This window comes from Haliaeetus albicilla, chromosome 9 (genome assembly GCF_947461875.1).
Source record: "Haliaeetus albicilla chromosome 9, bHalAlb1.1, whole genome shotgun sequence".
NCBI classification, from domain to species: domain Eukaryota; kingdom Metazoa; phylum Chordata; class Aves; order Accipitriformes; family Accipitridae; genus Haliaeetus; species Haliaeetus albicilla.
In genome coordinates, this window is record NC_091491.1 from 24,503,900 (window position 1) to 24,520,052 (window position 16,153).

The 16,153-nt window shown below is 38.9% G+C and overlaps 1 protein-coding gene across 5 annotated transcripts in view; it reads left to right on the forward strand.

The window, feature by feature from the left end:
- The window catches only part of NYAP2 (neuronal tyrosine-phosphorylated phosphoinositide-3-kinase adaptor 2), a 149,166-nt gene that overhangs the window by 7,793 nt on the left and 125,220 nt on the right, over nucleotides 1-16,153 (forward strand). For 4 of the 5 annotated variants that reach the window (XR_011326153.1, XR_011326154.1, XR_011326156.1 and 1 more), the window contains one exon: nucleotides 826-1,068. Coding sequence is in view for 1 of the 5 variants with exons in the window: in XM_069792135.1 (XP_069648236.1) it covers nucleotides 863-1,068 (206 nt within the window). In the remaining 4 variants the exon portion in view is untranslated. Of the gene's footprint in view, nucleotides 1-825; nucleotides 1,069-5,567; nucleotides 5,749-16,153 lie in introns of those variants that run through there. The other variant, XR_011326157.1, reaches the window with a different exon arrangement.

A 16,153-nucleotide genomic window follows, 5' to 3' on the forward strand; every position in this document is an offset into this window, starting at 1 on the left:
CTTTCTGAGAGCTTTTAGGCTGCCTGTCATGGAGCCAGGAGTGACCTAGGGATCGAAGTGTGTCTGTTCTCTATGCTGCTTAGCTGGAGGTGCTGTAAACCCAAGTGTCTGTCATACCTGTGGAAGAAATATGGCAACTTGGAGAATTCAAGGGCTTTAGAGTTCTGAAGGTCCCAGTTTAGCTGGGATTTCATGTTTGTTCTTGGAGCTTCAAGCTAACAAGCTGTTGGGCAACAGATAACCAGGGCTTATGGGCTCATATCTAGGTTACTAAGAAACATAGGAAACTACTTCACAATATTTCTTTACAGATTTTGAACCTGAAGAAAATTTTGAACTTTTTTGTTTCAAAAAACATAGCAGTATTTTTCACCTGAACTTCGCAACATCCTGCAGAATAGGAATTTTATCTGGTGATCTGTTCTGGTGCAGCTTTATCTAAACTGCAAAAAGGACTTGTTGTCCTGGGATGGAAGCCTTTTCAGTCCAATTCAAACTGAGATTCAGGGACGTCAGTGTGATTGCAACTGAGGGGTATTAGGAAAAGGGAGCGGGTGGGAGAAAACGTTTTTGGGATTTGAACAATGTATAACCAGATGGATCTGCGTCGCTTGGAAGAAGAGACTCTTGTTTTTTTATCTCCTCTTGTTTTGAGTAATGTTGTTCTGTGTTCTGAATTGCTTTGTTTATTATTCTTTAGACAGGAGAAAGTCTAAAAAAATTGTCCCTTACAGAGATGTTAATTACAATTGACACAATCTCGCTGTCATAAACCATAAGCTATTTTCCTACTGATTAAGGTATTATGTGTTTTTCAACCTGCAGGAAACGTTGCTTTCCTTTGTTCATTATCTCCTGCAAGATGATGAGTTCTAATCAGGAGGAGGTCACTTTGGGCGCTTTTCTCCAGTATATTGAAGATATGGGGATGAAGGCCTATGATGGCTTGGTTATACAGAATGCATCAGACATTGCTCGAGAGAATGATCGCATGAGGAATGAAACAAACCTGGCTTACTTGAAAGAAAAGAGTGAAAAACGCCGAAAACAAGAAGAAGCAATAAAACGGTAAATATTTTGATAAAAAGATGAGTGGTCTGGCAGCGTGAGTGAACAGTGAGGGGCTCTGTCTCAGGTATGGTAAATATGTGTAGACCAGTTGATTTCTAAGCAGCTTGCTGGTAAAAGCAGTACAGACCATTGGCCCATATCAGGCTGCTAATTGCATGTGTTTTATATTGTGTAGACATGATACTGAATGGTTCTGCCTCCCTTAATGGAAGAGAGTATTCCCATCCAAATGTATTCAGTTTAAGCATGTGTGGCATCTTCAGCAGGTGTGATTCGTAACAAAAAGTTCAGGTGTTTGGAATAGGAATTGTAGATCTAGTGGAAAATAGGTCTTTGTCCACTCAGTGCTTTTAGATGGAAAGTGTATGCTTTGTGGAAAGATGTATTTGTGCATGAGCTCTTGCAAGACAGGGACAGCCTCACAGGTCAAAATAGACTCCCCTTGAGTTGATGTTTTAAATCTGGTAAATTTTCAAAGCTCTCTAATTGTGCTCTGAGATTGTACAAAAAAAAAAGTGTTATTTATGATTTCCCCACCATTCTGCATGCTCTCAAGTCAGTAAAATATTGCAATCATTTAAAGAAAAATGGATCAAGCCCCTGATGGGTAGAACCCTATAATGGCTGCTCTTGAACAATTCCATTTATTTTTAATTGACGGTTAATGAGAGGAGCACTCGCATGACCTGGCATCTTGTGCCAATGGATAGCGATGAAATCTCTGCAGCCTCCTGGACAGGAAAAGAATGGGATATATATGAATATTTATTATATACACATTTGCATATTTAAAAATTTGCATTTTCTTGAGGAGAGGGACAAATTCTGTAATACAGGTAAATCATCCATCCAAATGCTAAACTTTTATATGCAAATAGATGGCTTGAGCACAAACTGATAGGAGGTCCTTTGAATTTTTTCTCCCAGCAAGAATATTCTGTATTTCAGTTTAAGTGATTAAATTTTATGCTATGTCTTGGGTACTGTACATCCGTGTGTAACAGACATGCTGTGCTGTGAATGTTCCAGCAACGCCTCGGTAGTCTGGTAATTCTGATGGAATGTTAAAAGGAAAAGAACAGCACATACAGTTTGACAGAGGAGGGATAAGCAGCAACGTAAAGTAAAATTATAGCTGCTTTACATTCCAGGAAGTAAAACTTTTTGGATTGTCCCTAATTTGGGGGGGGGATAAGAATAATGTGAAATGACGGTGCATAATGAGAACCCATGCAATGTGTATTTTGGTACCTTCTGGACTGTTATCTTGTCAGCTCAACTTTTGGGTGATCTTTAGGCAGATTCAAACTGTTGGGGAGTCAAAGGCATAGGCTGCTTGTAGCAGGAGCTATACTGTGCACAGCTACATGAGAAAAAATGCTGTTCCTTGCAGGAGATTAATACAGGAGGGTTCTTTTTGTTTGTTTTGATTTACGCTGGATACACATTCAGTTTCATTCTTGCCATCTTTGTTTAGTGTTCATCCCTGTCTTTTGATTACTGAATAGCTACATAAACTGCAAAATTTCCAAGAGGAAAGGGTAGGGAGACCCACCTCAAAATATTTCTTAATATGATGGAGAGGGAAGTTGAGTTTTAGTTACATTAAGCAGAGGAAGGCTTTGAATCAGTCTCAACTGTGAAGTGAGTGCATACAAAAGTGCTAGTCAATAATTTGCTGTTTTAAAGTAGTGAGATGAAGAGTACTTTCTCATCTTACATTACTGGCTCTTCCCCACTGAGGAAAATAAAATAAAAAACTCAAAGATGCAAATATTTTGAATTTATTGAAACATCACTATTTCATTGATTTAGAATTGGCTAGAAAAATAAATTCCGCAGTCCTTGTGGTAATTTCTTCATTTGATGATAAGCTACGTTAAACTGTCAGTGTATATAGATGTATTTAGAATATGGTCTTCAGAGCTGACAGATAAGTAAGCTATGCTCTGGCTAACCTGTTTACATGCACTTTTGTATGTGTGACCATGAAGGTCACTAAGTGCCAGAACAGGTTTTGTTATGAATAAGTTTCCTGGGGCATGAGAGAGTAAGTTGTGGACCTACCTGGTTCTTTATAGTCCTCTAGCCAAGCTTTTCTACCTAATTTGAATGGCAGTAACAGTATTTCCTACCTTGTGGTTGGTTTGTGTGGTTTTATTTGTTGATCTTGGCAAAGTGATTTGATGAAGAGCTCTGGCTAAGTGCAGGTGATATAGGTCTGGGCCAAAACATGAATTCTTGCTCATGCTGAACTGAGATCACTGAGAACAGAGCTCTCCTCCGACTCAGAAGACACAAGGAAGTTTAACAGCAATGTAGTGGGTTTATCAGAGGAACAGCACGTATATGTATGTGGATTGGAGGTATCAACATTTCTTGAATATAGTGTTCTTCTGTGGGAAACCATGTTTGCTGTTAGTCCCCTCTACTCCTTCCCCACTTGGCTTATCTCAGTAACATTGTGGGGGTAAACGATATCTGTCTGAGGAAACAAAGTAGGAAAAACAGCTTAGGAAAACTTGGAAAATGCTTTGAGGCTTTTTCTCTGTCTTTTTCCTGTGTAAACTTGGAGAGGGAAAATGAGATATTTGTGATCAACCCTTGATTAGGAAAGCTAAAAGCAATGGCAGACCAAGAGAGAACATCTGATTTGACTAAAGGAACCATGATGTCTGAAGTCACTTAGGCTGATTGCAATTGAGTCTGCTCCCTGTAGTAACCTCTAGAGATTGATCCAAGGCCATGTTGTCTACTGAAACACAGCAGTCAGGAAAGGTAAAGTAGGATTATTGATTTCTTCTTTGTTCTGTACTATTTTCCTTATGTCTTTACCTTATCTTGGTGGGTATTTATATTACCCCAAATTCCTGATAGTGTGGCCTAGATAGCAAGTGGTGCACATGTGCAGTGATAACAGTGCTACCAGTCTGGAGACTACCAACAGCTGAAAACCATCTCCTTAGCAACAAGGGAGTCACCCCTGTGATTAACTGCAGGTAGATTTTGAGCAGGAGAGGGGGTTCCAGCAAACACTCTCCTTTTGCTTGTGGGAATCAAAATAAAGCACTTATAAGTCTTTGGCACCTACTGAAAATTACCTCATAGTCCAATTATTGAATTTTTGAGAAGCTATTCAATTTTAGTGTTCGGATGGTCTCTTTTAGAAGAAGGCTAATCATGTATATTAACAACATAATAATGAGTAATTTATTATCTAATAAAGTGGTGGTATTCACACACAACACTATTTGGAAGCAGCTGTTATCTACCTAAATCATCTTATAACCATGCTGAATGACTTAAGTTCATTTAAATGCATTAGTCTGAGCAGTTTGGAAACAAGATCAGAAAAATGACCTAAAAAAAAGAACTGTTTGATTGTATGTTTTGCCTTCCTAAGGATACATTGTGTTGCATTTCTTCAGTAGCACTGATGGACCCTTGGTGTGATTGCTATCTCATCGTGTGTGGTTCTGATAGGTTAATTGTGGGGAAAAATATGTGGATCTATTGTACATTGCAGGGGATAAAGCACATCGTATTGGATTGAAGAAAAAAAAGCAACTAGTCTTTGTCTGAGCTTGCTGGGCTGAGTCAGCTGATCTGATCTGAATTTCTGACCTATTTTTAGTATGGTACTTAGCAGTCATGCAGTGAAAATAAGGTTAATGTACTGATCAGTAGCTGAGAGTAAGCCACAATAAATATGTTAGTATATATATTTTGGGCCTAAGTTTTAGACCTTCCCCCCTCCCCCCAACTTTTATTCATCTGGTCTCACTACTTGATCGTTGTCTGTTCAGGTGGCTGTGTCCAGACTAAGAGAACATACTGGCATATTGCCCATAGAGCTTATAAATTACAAATAAAGTTATGAAGCAGTATCATTTTCACTGGCAATAAAGTTGCAGTACTGCGAGATGTACATTTGCCATGATACAATATCTGCCGTAGGCAGCATTTCTGGGAACAGAAGGTAGATTTGCCTCGGCAGTGACAGGTGCCAGGGAAAAGGTGAGTATTTTGAGTTTACATAGGGCATCTGTTAGAATAAGCAGTTGCTTTCTGACTCATCCATAATTGAAATATGTATATTTAGATATTTTATATGTATTATATATAGTTTCGTGTGGATACTTCACCAGTGCTTTTTTAATTGTATAAATACAAAATCTTGGTAAGAAACAAATAGTGAACACTCCTCCTTCTCTGAAGGCTGAGACATGTTGCATTAATCATAGGGAGTGGCTGAGGTTGTACACTTCGATAGGAGATGTTTGGTTTGAAAGTTCTGCCTTCTAGTTTTTAGGTGTCATTCAAGCTACTCTTTCTGTCATGGAAGTCATCATTTTGATTTGTAACACTATGAAGATGTGACTGCTCCCGTGTAAAGCTGATGGTGTAGGTTTCCCCTACTTGTAGCTCATTCCCAGCACCTAAGTGGCTCTGTGGAAAGCTTTGTTTCTGTTTGTTGAGGGAAGTATCCAGACAGACACTGTGAAGAGGAGGAGCTTTTAGGAGCACTGTTCTGTGCTAAAGCTAGCAGAAATGGGCCAGTGAGCCAGTGGCAGAGTTAAGCTCTTGTAATAAAGAAGGAATTGTAATGAACAGCTGTCATCCTAACCTCTCCTTCCTTTGGCAAATCAAATATTGAAGACTAACCCATCGGCAAAAGTAAGATCAAATTTTTTCTCTTGCTCTCTTTTTTTTTTTTTTTTTTAAGGTTGTGGAAGTAATTGAATTCAGGTATTATCTGTCTGTAGTTTTCTGTAGTTCCTGTCCTTAGGTTCCTTTGTGAACAAGACATAAGGTATGTGTCCTTCAGCTAAAAGTTAAGTGTTACCAAGTGTAGGTGACAGCAAACAAATATAAAAATATTTCTATGCATGGGATTATTCACTGCCAGAAGCTCTGTTCATCTGAGAAAATCTGTGTAATCTTAGAGTATTGGACATGCGGAGGTGTTTCTACCAAAAGATTTTTACCAGAATCAAAAATAACCTAAGTAAAATAATTTCATTTTGAATTTACTGTTTATAATATCTTGAAATCAGGAAAATACTTTAGGTAAAAGAACGCTTAAAGTACAGTTTCTTCTTTTTCTGAACATTTGTCTGTAGTTGAAATTTTGCATAGTGAACTACACATTTCTAAATTTGCAGGAATACTTATGTTTGCTAGATTACAATATGCTTACAGCCAGAGCTCAAGAGAAAGGTGAAGGAAGTGCAAGAAATATTTCGGATCACAGCGAAGGGCTTGGTTGAAATACCTGCAAGCACATTATTGAGGTGTTATAAATTACAGCTTGTGAAACTAGTGTTATTGGTTTGGTGTGTCAGTGGGGGGGTGGGGTGGCTTTTTTAATTCAAATCTGAGTTCACTCAATTAATGTGATTTTTCGATATGAGGTCAGTGGCATGTGCTCCTTTAATCAAAGGGTATGTGTTATGAGCAAGCTTAACTGTGACACTGGTTGTTTTCTTTATCTTCCTCCTGGACATGTTGCATACTCATTTCATCCTAGATTAAATTATTGCTGTGATACCACCTTTATAGTGGAAGTGGCTGAAGAGGTGTGATAGAGACTAATTCTAGTATAATTTGAAAACCTCTTTTGCATGAAAATATCATAGGGTCTCTTTTGAAGTTGTGTTGATGTAGAAAAAGTAGCATTGATAGCTTTTTTTTTTTCATCAAGAGTAAGTAAAATGGTTGTGTAGTCAGTGACCTCCAAATGTATTTTTGTTGCATTTATAAGTAAACAGATGTGATGATCTAGCCAACAAATCCTCCCTTCCAAATGCTCATATCCATATGGCCGCCTGTACTATTGCCACACAACATAAACAACAGACACAATGCAAACTATATTATACTGCTGTTGCCGTTATTCTGAGAAGTTTTATTTTAGGACAGTCATGCAACAAATGTATTTTAAAATTACCATAGAGGCTGATAGCCTGCTTGGTAATCCCAAGTACCAAGCAAATAAAGCAGAAATCATTATCAGTTTGGTATCTAAATCTTGATGGTATTTTCAGTAAATCTTCCATGATTTTAAGGTTCCTGCCTACAACTTTTACTCTTTTTCAGGGAAGTTACATGATCTGTTCACCTTCATCATTCCACAAATTGCTCAGACGTATACTGGCTCACTATGTAAGTGGGTGCATTTTTGCTTAGGATTCATTTGCTATATTTAAAAGCATAATTAGAAATGTTGGGTCATAGAGGGTCCAGAGGACTTCTAAAGGGGTTACAGACCCCTTTTTTTGTTAAAATGCAGTCTAAGTGGCTCCATGCTATTGGTATTTGCAGGCTGTCTGACCACCTGTGTAAATGAGTGAACTGGCCTTGCTCCAATTCCATTTGGGCATGTGTTCGCATACAGCCTACAGGCTGGTGCCTCCTTGGCAGACTGAGTCATTCTGGAGGAGGTCTGTTGTACCATTGGGAGAGTCCTTGGCATGCCATTACCGAAAGATGCTGGGGGGTGTATGGATCTTAATGTCCATTTTTTAGTCATTCGTTCCCATTCCACTTTTTTTTCTGGTGGTTAAAATTATCCAGCATTGTCTCTAACCCAAAAGCCCCTCTTGGCAAGACAGAGATGCATGTAGACCTGTGGGGAAGTAGATATTTGCACATCCCTGTAGGGTTCTGGTGGTACTGCTATTTCTAGTCAAAGGTTTGCATTTGTTTGGAAAATGTCTTCAAGTGTATTATGAAATTCCACAGAGTAGGGCAGAAATAAATAAAAACTGTTACTATGAATCCCTGGATTAAAAAAAAAACAAGACTGTTTTCAAGCATGCCCAAATAGAGTCTTTATAACTAATCTAGATGGACTTCATTAACAGAGAAATACATTCAGTAAAACAACGCAATTACTATGCCATGTAACATTAATGAAGTCTAGCCCAGGACTGCTGGCAAAATTGAAGCATTGATCTCTTGTGGTTCAAGGCTTCTGGTAACCAAAAAGTACTCCGTGCTAAAGTTCACTGACACCTGACAAATGTTGTAATTGCCTGTGACCTGAGTTAAGAATTCATGTTACAACCTGAAGGGCAGATACTTGTACAGAAGACATGCAGTAAGTAGTCTCATGACCCATAAGTAGCAAAATTGCAGCTAGACAGACTCCTAGACATGCACACATGCACGTTCAGACACATGCACTTCGGACATTCTGCCAAAACTATCTATAGTAAACACTGGGAACATGGACCACCAGTCTGATAAACCCAGCAAAACTGAGGGTCTGTGCTAGCATTAGAATAATACGAGTGAATCTTTCTGTGCCTTCAGGAAAATCCATCATTTAAAATACCTGTTCATAAAGTTGAAGAAAAACAAACATGTTCTTTGAGCGAAACAGCTCAGTGCATTGCACTTTCCAGGGCCATAAATCACAGCTGTATTTGGCTGGTTTTAATAATAATAAAGACTACTTTATGCCCCACCCAGCTGGCAGGCATTTGTTCCCTTTGCATGTTCTCCTTCTCAGCACCCTTCTGACAAGTTAGGTGTGCTCTTATTTATTTATTTATTTTCCTCCACAGGAAAGCATAAACATAGTATGGTGCTTGATAATTTGAGATGTTTATTTTCTTAGCCTAAAGAACAGAGTCTGCTCTTGGGTATACCCCTGGAAGCAGAGAACATCAGTACAGACCACCTCTGCAACAGAAGCATCTGGTGATGGGCATCTTGTTGCCAAGTTACACCAGATCGGTGGCTAAAACTCATATGAAAACAGGAATGTGCATGTGCACTGATTAGATTTTTATGTGATTGGATTAAAATGGGAGTAAGGAGAGATTAGAGAAGAAATGGATTGCAGAGACATTACTAGCTGTAGGTTTTAGAGTTAATTTGAGACTCCTTTTATTTTTCCTTCTGGCTTTGCACTCTAATTTGACTTGTAATCCTAAGTGAAGTCAGTTTAAAAATATTAAAACCAAACAAACCAACCCCCCCCCCAAACCAACTAACCAAAAAAAAAACCCCAACCCACTGTGTGGAGTGTGTTCCCAGCACGGGGCCTTCATCAACAATACAGAGCCGGCAACTGTCTCCCGTGCTGTGAGGCTGTGGCATAGCTGGCGTGGGGTAGGCACTGCCAGCCCTCGGGAGACCCGTGCTCAGCTGGGAGTTGGCAGTGCGGATGTGCTGCTGGAGGGGGGGGGACGCTGCAGCTCCCCGTGCGAGCTGCCAGGAGCTTGCAAATGAGCAAAGTGAGCTGCTTTGGTCCCACAGAAGGCAGTCATGAGTGGAATTGTTTTTTATTTTATTTTTTATTGCACAGTACCCAAGGACCCCCAAATGGAAATTAGATTCCTCTGAAACACCAACCCAGTGTGTGCATGCAGCACAAAGACGGCTCACAGCATGAGCTGAAATTGTACCCAACAGGTGACTAAAGGGACAGCTGAAGAGTTAGGGGACTGCTCATTTCCTTCCCTGTATTAGTACAGCAGAGGATACACTGAAGTATATCCCCAGTGGTTGTGATGAATTACATCCAGCAGTACTGTCTGAAAGCTAGAGAGAAACGCACGCTTCCAATAGGCTCTGGCAGATGCTTCTGGAACGTGTCAAGATTGAGGCGGCCAGAGCCAGCTAAAAACCCACAGAAATATTCCTGCCAACAAGCGTGTTACTTGATAAAATTGTAACATTTTAAAAGATCAAAAATGAGAGTAACTGTAGGGTTTACCATAACTTAATAAGATTTACCTGACTTTAATCCATTTCTCCTTTTGGTGGATTATATAGGGCGTATCTCACCAGTAGATCCTCTGCTAGCTGAGGGCACTTTAGTTATTAAGTTGAGATCACATGTTAGGAGCCATTAAGTGAATTGCTTTGCACAGCCTTTCCCTGAATGCTAGGGCAAATGCAGTATTTCATACCCCTAGCTAATTTCATGATGTAATTTAATTTCTGAAACATACTTTTAATTGAATCTTTAAAGACAAAAGGAAACTGCTGAGTCCTTTAGTATTGCAGAAGAGATTGTTTAAAAATGTAGCCCATCTAGAGAATAATCTTCTATACTTAAAGGTAAAGTTTGTTTTGCTTCTCTGCATGCAGCTATGGAGAAGCAAATTCCTGCTGTTTGCAGAAAGCTCAGGGCTGAAAAAGAGATACTGGGGAATGTGAGAAGTTATTTATCTTATGCTCAGCTTTGTAACTCTGATATTAGACAATCTGCAGCCCTCCACAATGTGCAAGTCTGAATAAGTAAACAAAGAGAGGCTAATTAAAAAATTAGTCTCCAAACACCAAAATCACATTAGTAGGAGCTCTGACTAGTGATCTCATTTTTCTAATTTTTGGTAATGAGATTAATTTGAGAGAGATGCAAGCAATTTTGTCATAAACAAAACCGAGTAGCATAACAAAATCAGTTATTTGTATCTTGAAACTGCATCCAATATTTTAGTGGTTAGATTTTGATATTCATCTTCCATAAGCAGAGACATTCAAGGTTGTTTCCATAAAAATCCATATAATCTGTTATGTAGTTTTGTTACGGAAGAAACATCTTGATTGGATCGGTAGTGATGCAGGTCTTCAATTTAATGGACATCCAATTAAAAATAATAACAATCAACACTAAATGCAGCCCACTCTAATGCAGAGGAAATCCTGGAGCATTGCTTTGTGTTTTAGTATTCTGATTCCTTTAGATCAGTAAGTGATTTGCAATGGAGATTTTCCCTTTTATTGCTATTGGAGAAAAAGAAGAAGGGAAGGGAGGAGGAATAGGGACATGAAGAATGTAAGTGGAGTAAGAAGTATAAGGTTAAAAAAGAGGAGGATCTGAAATTAACCCATGAAACCCCAACTCAGTATGTTCTAATAAAGGGAAAGAACAAAAGCAACATCTTGTTCTTTAAGTGCTGGGAGAGCTCTGCACTTCCAGATGCCCTGAGTTGGTAGTAATTACAGCCATGAATGGTGCCGTAGATTTTGAGACCAGCCCCATCTAAGTGATGGGAAGAGTTTGGAAGCCGGTGGAGGGGTGGGAAGAATCCATTTGGCTTGAAATAAAATTTAATTTTTATTTGGTTTTCTTGCTGGGAGGAAACACTGAGAGAATCAATTGTCTTTTCAATACAGGTTATCCCTTTTCAAGCACTTTTACAAAAAGCACAGAGAGAAAGGGCTAAGTTTTATTAAAAATTCCAATTGCATTGAGGTCTGCCTGCTTTTACGTAATTTGCTCAGAGGCTCGGGCACTCATTCTTTACGGTTAGGCTCCTTGTAATTTTTTGCTTGAAGGTTGTTTGTTCTGTAGTGTCAGAAATTATTTCAGGACTTGGATATCTTTTCTCTTAGAGCACACATGAAAATCATACAAATGGGTATTAAATGCTGAAGGTCAAGGTATGCCAAAGGTCTTTGGGCATTTCATGTTAGATCCTGGCTCCATAGTGAGGTTCCTAGAAGTGCAGGAGCGGTGTGCCTCGCTGGAACTGACCTCAGTCAGGTAAAACAGTCCTATGGCTGCCCTTACAGGAACAGAATTATCTGTATAAACCTCCTCTTTGGGTTGCAAGTAGCTTCAGCCGTATTCTGTCACCAAGTTACGAATGGCAGCCCGTATGATGCAGGTCTTCATCAGCCAGCAAACTGCTTAATTTTGGTACCAGATGTTAAAACTCTGATGATATGCTTTCTACCTCAGTGTCGGGAACATCTTTCACAGGAATCTCTTGCATTGACTGTCAGTCTGTGGTTACCACATTAAAAAAAGCAAAGACTGAATTTTAGAGTTGGTTTGACATGTTTTTTGTTATTTCATTGGAACAGTTGTCCCCCATTCCTCTCTCTACCGGTTATATCTTGGTTTTGAGGGCTGAAGCAGAACTAAAATCTTCTGTGTATTTAAATAGAAAAGTATACTGAAATTCATGTACTGCAACATAGCCAAATATACAGCTGCTTTCAAAGACTGAACTGATAGCGTTTGTGTTACATGGCTATTGTTTTGAGATTAAAAGTTTTTAATCAGCATATCACAAATACTATTTAATAGATAATTTAAATTATTTCAGCTTTACATCTGAACTCTTAGGCTAAGCAAAGTGCAGCTTCTTTTTTCCTAGGAAATCATATTCCTGCATTGTTAATCTGAATTCTGCTACATCTGTGATGAAGCAGATCAAGAACTGCATATGTACTTGCCATGGCAACCTCTGTATCACATGACACACACGCTAGTTCAGCCAAAGAGCTTCATGGCTTATTAAACAGGCACGCATAGACCCAGACACACACCATTTTGCCATGTGACTGCTCTAGCCCTGGCAGCTTTTTAAAGGGAAACTGTATTTGAGCATCACAGTGTTTTCATCAGCATCATCTTGCCTGAGTTCCTTCCTCTCCTCTTAGATGCTGTATTGAGTTTTTAAAAAATAGATGAAGGTTGGCAAAACGCTGCTTTGTAGGTCTTTTCTTCTGTCTGTCTTTCATCTGGAAAAAAAAAAATCTAGGTGCGATGATAAAATAGTGGGTTTTTTTAATTTAATTTTTCTTAATTAGAACTTAAGGGGCTTATTGGTGCAGTTGAGCAAACAATATACTACTTTTCTGGACACGTTTTCTCCTCTCATCTCCTGTGAGCTTTTACTAGATTTCAGAAGGGTAAATGAGGACAGAGCAAAAAAACCCCTTGTCTATTCCAGTGTTGAAAAAGCATTCCCAAAACATTTGCCTGAAAACATCTTTGCTCCTTGCTGCTTAACACACTTCCTCTTAGACCTGATGATGATGATAACAATGATCTCTAACTCCTCACCCAGCAAAACATAGCCTGATACAAGTTTTTCCTAATTTTGCTTGTTTGAGAGAAGTTATGCGTGGCACTTGATTAGCAAATCTGAGGGGCTGCAACCTCAACGGAATGAGTGGTGGGTGGCGAGGAACAAAAAGTTAAGAGATGGGGCTGGAATTGAACAAGTATTTCTGTGTGCACCTTAATGTCCCCAAAGGAAAGGAGAACAGCAGAAATGCAGTCTTGCCCCGAGTTCACTGCTAAAGGGCAGGCACAGTGTATGCTGCTGCTGGTGTTGTATCTGCTGCCCACTGGCACTGTTCTTGAAGAGGAGCATGCTAGTATACTCAGAGAGGAGCTGCTGGAAAACTGATTCTTCACCAAAACAGCATGCAGTGGAAAGGAATCCCTTTCCCATTCTGTTTGCCTTTCCTCTATCGGATGCCTGACTGAAGTGGCCTGGGTTTTTTTTCCTCATCTAGTTGGAACCTGAGGTTCTTGTGGCAAGCACTTCATTTGAACCCAGATATCTTGCCAGGTACCTGACTAAAATGGAGCACAACACTGTGCACAGCAACAAAACATTGTGAAAACACTGTATTAGTCTTAATTATTAATTACCCCTCCAAAAAACTTAAGTTAGTCTCCTGTGTCTGCTGTGCAGATACAATTTACCAAGAGCTGTAGAGAGACCAACTCTCAGATCCATGTGCTGAAATTAATCATTTTTGTCATTTATGGTGTTGCTTTTGAACTTAGGGAAAATCAAATAGATGTCCGGTACCAGCCTGTCAGATTTTCGTCTTGATTTCTCAAGTCATCAGTCAAGGTGCAATTACTTATCATTAACGCTATTCAGTGAGAGGCTGCTGGTTCCTTGTGTTCTGTTTCAAATGAGTTTATTGTTTGGTTACCATTTTTGAGATAATCCACGGTAATGGAACAATAACCTGCTTTGGGAATTAAGTTAGAGAGGTACTTGTACATAAATTGACCATTAAACAGAGAAACAGTATTATGTTTGTTATTAGGGACACAGATAAGAAAGGTGCTCTCTTCTGAAGTGTGTATCAATGCATCTCTGCAGCAAATGTGCAAGGCTTCTAATGCAAAATCAGCCTTTGAATAAGGAGACATTTTAAGATGGCATGTAATAAAAACTCTTGGGCAGGATAAGGTATTTTAGGTTACTGTTCTAATTGTATTTTATGACAGTATTGATTTTTCAGCATCTTTATTTTGTTATTAATACCTGCTCTGACATTATTAAGAGGTAAAGAGAACTTAAGATCATTTCTTTCCTGGGAAGGCACTGAACAAAGGCCCTGCCCACTGCACTGAAATGTAGTGAGGATTTTGATGCTGGGTCTGCAGACATGGAGTAGTGGCAGCAATATTTCCCCTTTCATGTGCAGTCAGAGAACCGGCTTTTAAGAATTCCTTCATGCCTACAAATGGGATTGCATTTTCAAAAGAGATTACAAAAATTAAATCTTTTAAGAAAAAACTGGCCCAAATGTCTGTTCTATTCCAGAATTTCAAATTTAATTTCTTCAGTTAAATAATGGGGAGTTTTGCTATCTAAAGTTTTGTATTTAAACCACAGGTTTCTATATTTTGTTTGTTTGCAGTTATGTCAGTGGAAAAGGCTATTTAGGCTCATGACAAAATATTTTGACTAGCCTTTTCCTACTTAGTCATTTGTTTGTCCTCAGTGTGTGTTTATTGTGAATTGTCTTCCCAAGAGATTATAAACAAGATGGTATCTTTTGCTAGCTGATCTTTGCTGTCATTTAACGATGGGCCAATCCAGGAGGTTCTGAACAAAAGGGTTTTGTCAGACTGGGTCTAAAATTTGTGGAAATAATGTCATTACCCGAATACATCAGAAAAAAAAAAGCCCAGTAACTTCATTGCAAGACAGTTAAGGTTGCTAAGAGACAGAATGTAATTATCTGCTAATTTGTTTACCATTCCCAAACACTTAGAAGGGTGCGAGCTATGGACTGCCCTGAATTCTAAGCCATGCTCAAAACAAGCGGAATGCATTTTGCTGTCAAATGCAGTTTTAAGAAGGGCATTTGAAAATGACATGAGAGCTTTAAGTTTGACCTGTGTTTTTTCTGAATTTATAATGTCAGTTATTTTCATTTTCCTCTCACTCCCAAAATCTACACATATTGCATGTATTTTAACTGATAATACCAAAACGGTGAAAAAATGAAATGTATAGAAACATACAATTTTTCTAGTAAAAGACTTAGAGCTATGCTTTCTTGAAAATGATACGTTCTTACTTTAATAGTAGCAGTGTTCAGTGTTCCTGTATTATGATTCCATTACTGATGTATGCTGATGTTAATTTAAGGTTTACCAGCATGAGTTATTGACTCATTTTATGTTTCTTTTTCTAAAATGTTTTGTGTTGTGCTTGCACTTTGAGGCAAATACTGCAATTTATTTTGGGTGCAAACTAAGTTTGTGCCACAATGAAGTTTACATTTCTCTGTGTCACTGTGGCTATTATGTAGACAGTATAAGATTTATGCCATCCTAAGCTATTAATTCTCTTGATTTTAAGGGCACACATCTGGTAAATTAAGTACAGGCAGTAAAAAGAGAGAAGCAGAGGTTTCTCCGTCTGTTTTCAGAATGGTAACATCTTCCACTGCTTTTTCTTCAATGGAAATAAAGATTCATTTTTAGCTAATGTGAAACACTAGCTGTAAAATTGAAGAACACAGCACAATACTGAAGAAATAAGCACTTCTGACCAGCCTAATTGTAAGCTCAAATCTGAATTGGTATTCAGCCAGTAGCTCTGACATTGTAGTGCTAAAATATGTCCATACAGGTGCGTTACTGTTTTGTGAGACATTGCTCTGGGAAGCTTGGGGCAGAGGGTTGTGCTGGAGTGTGGTCTTTGGCCTCTGCACCTTGCCCCAGCGAGGGCTGTGAATCCTTCTGTTCACTGAAGTTCATCAGGACAGACAAAAATAGATGTTTTCACTAAGCTTCAGCATAGCCAAACTGCAGGTCACTTCCCCAGAAAAATTGTAAAAAACAACTTGTAAAAAATTGTAAAGAACAACTTTACCTGCCAAGCACTTTTTTTTGTAGATGCAGGTAACCTCTCACCTCCTGGCCACCTCTTCAGGGAAGCATGCCAGAGTTTTAGGGAGATGCTATCAGCCCCTCAATGTCACTTTAGCTCATTCTCTGATCCTTGTGGCTGCAAAAGGTGTCTTGGTTAAGTTCTGATTTGAAGAGTGCATCAGAAACAACAGA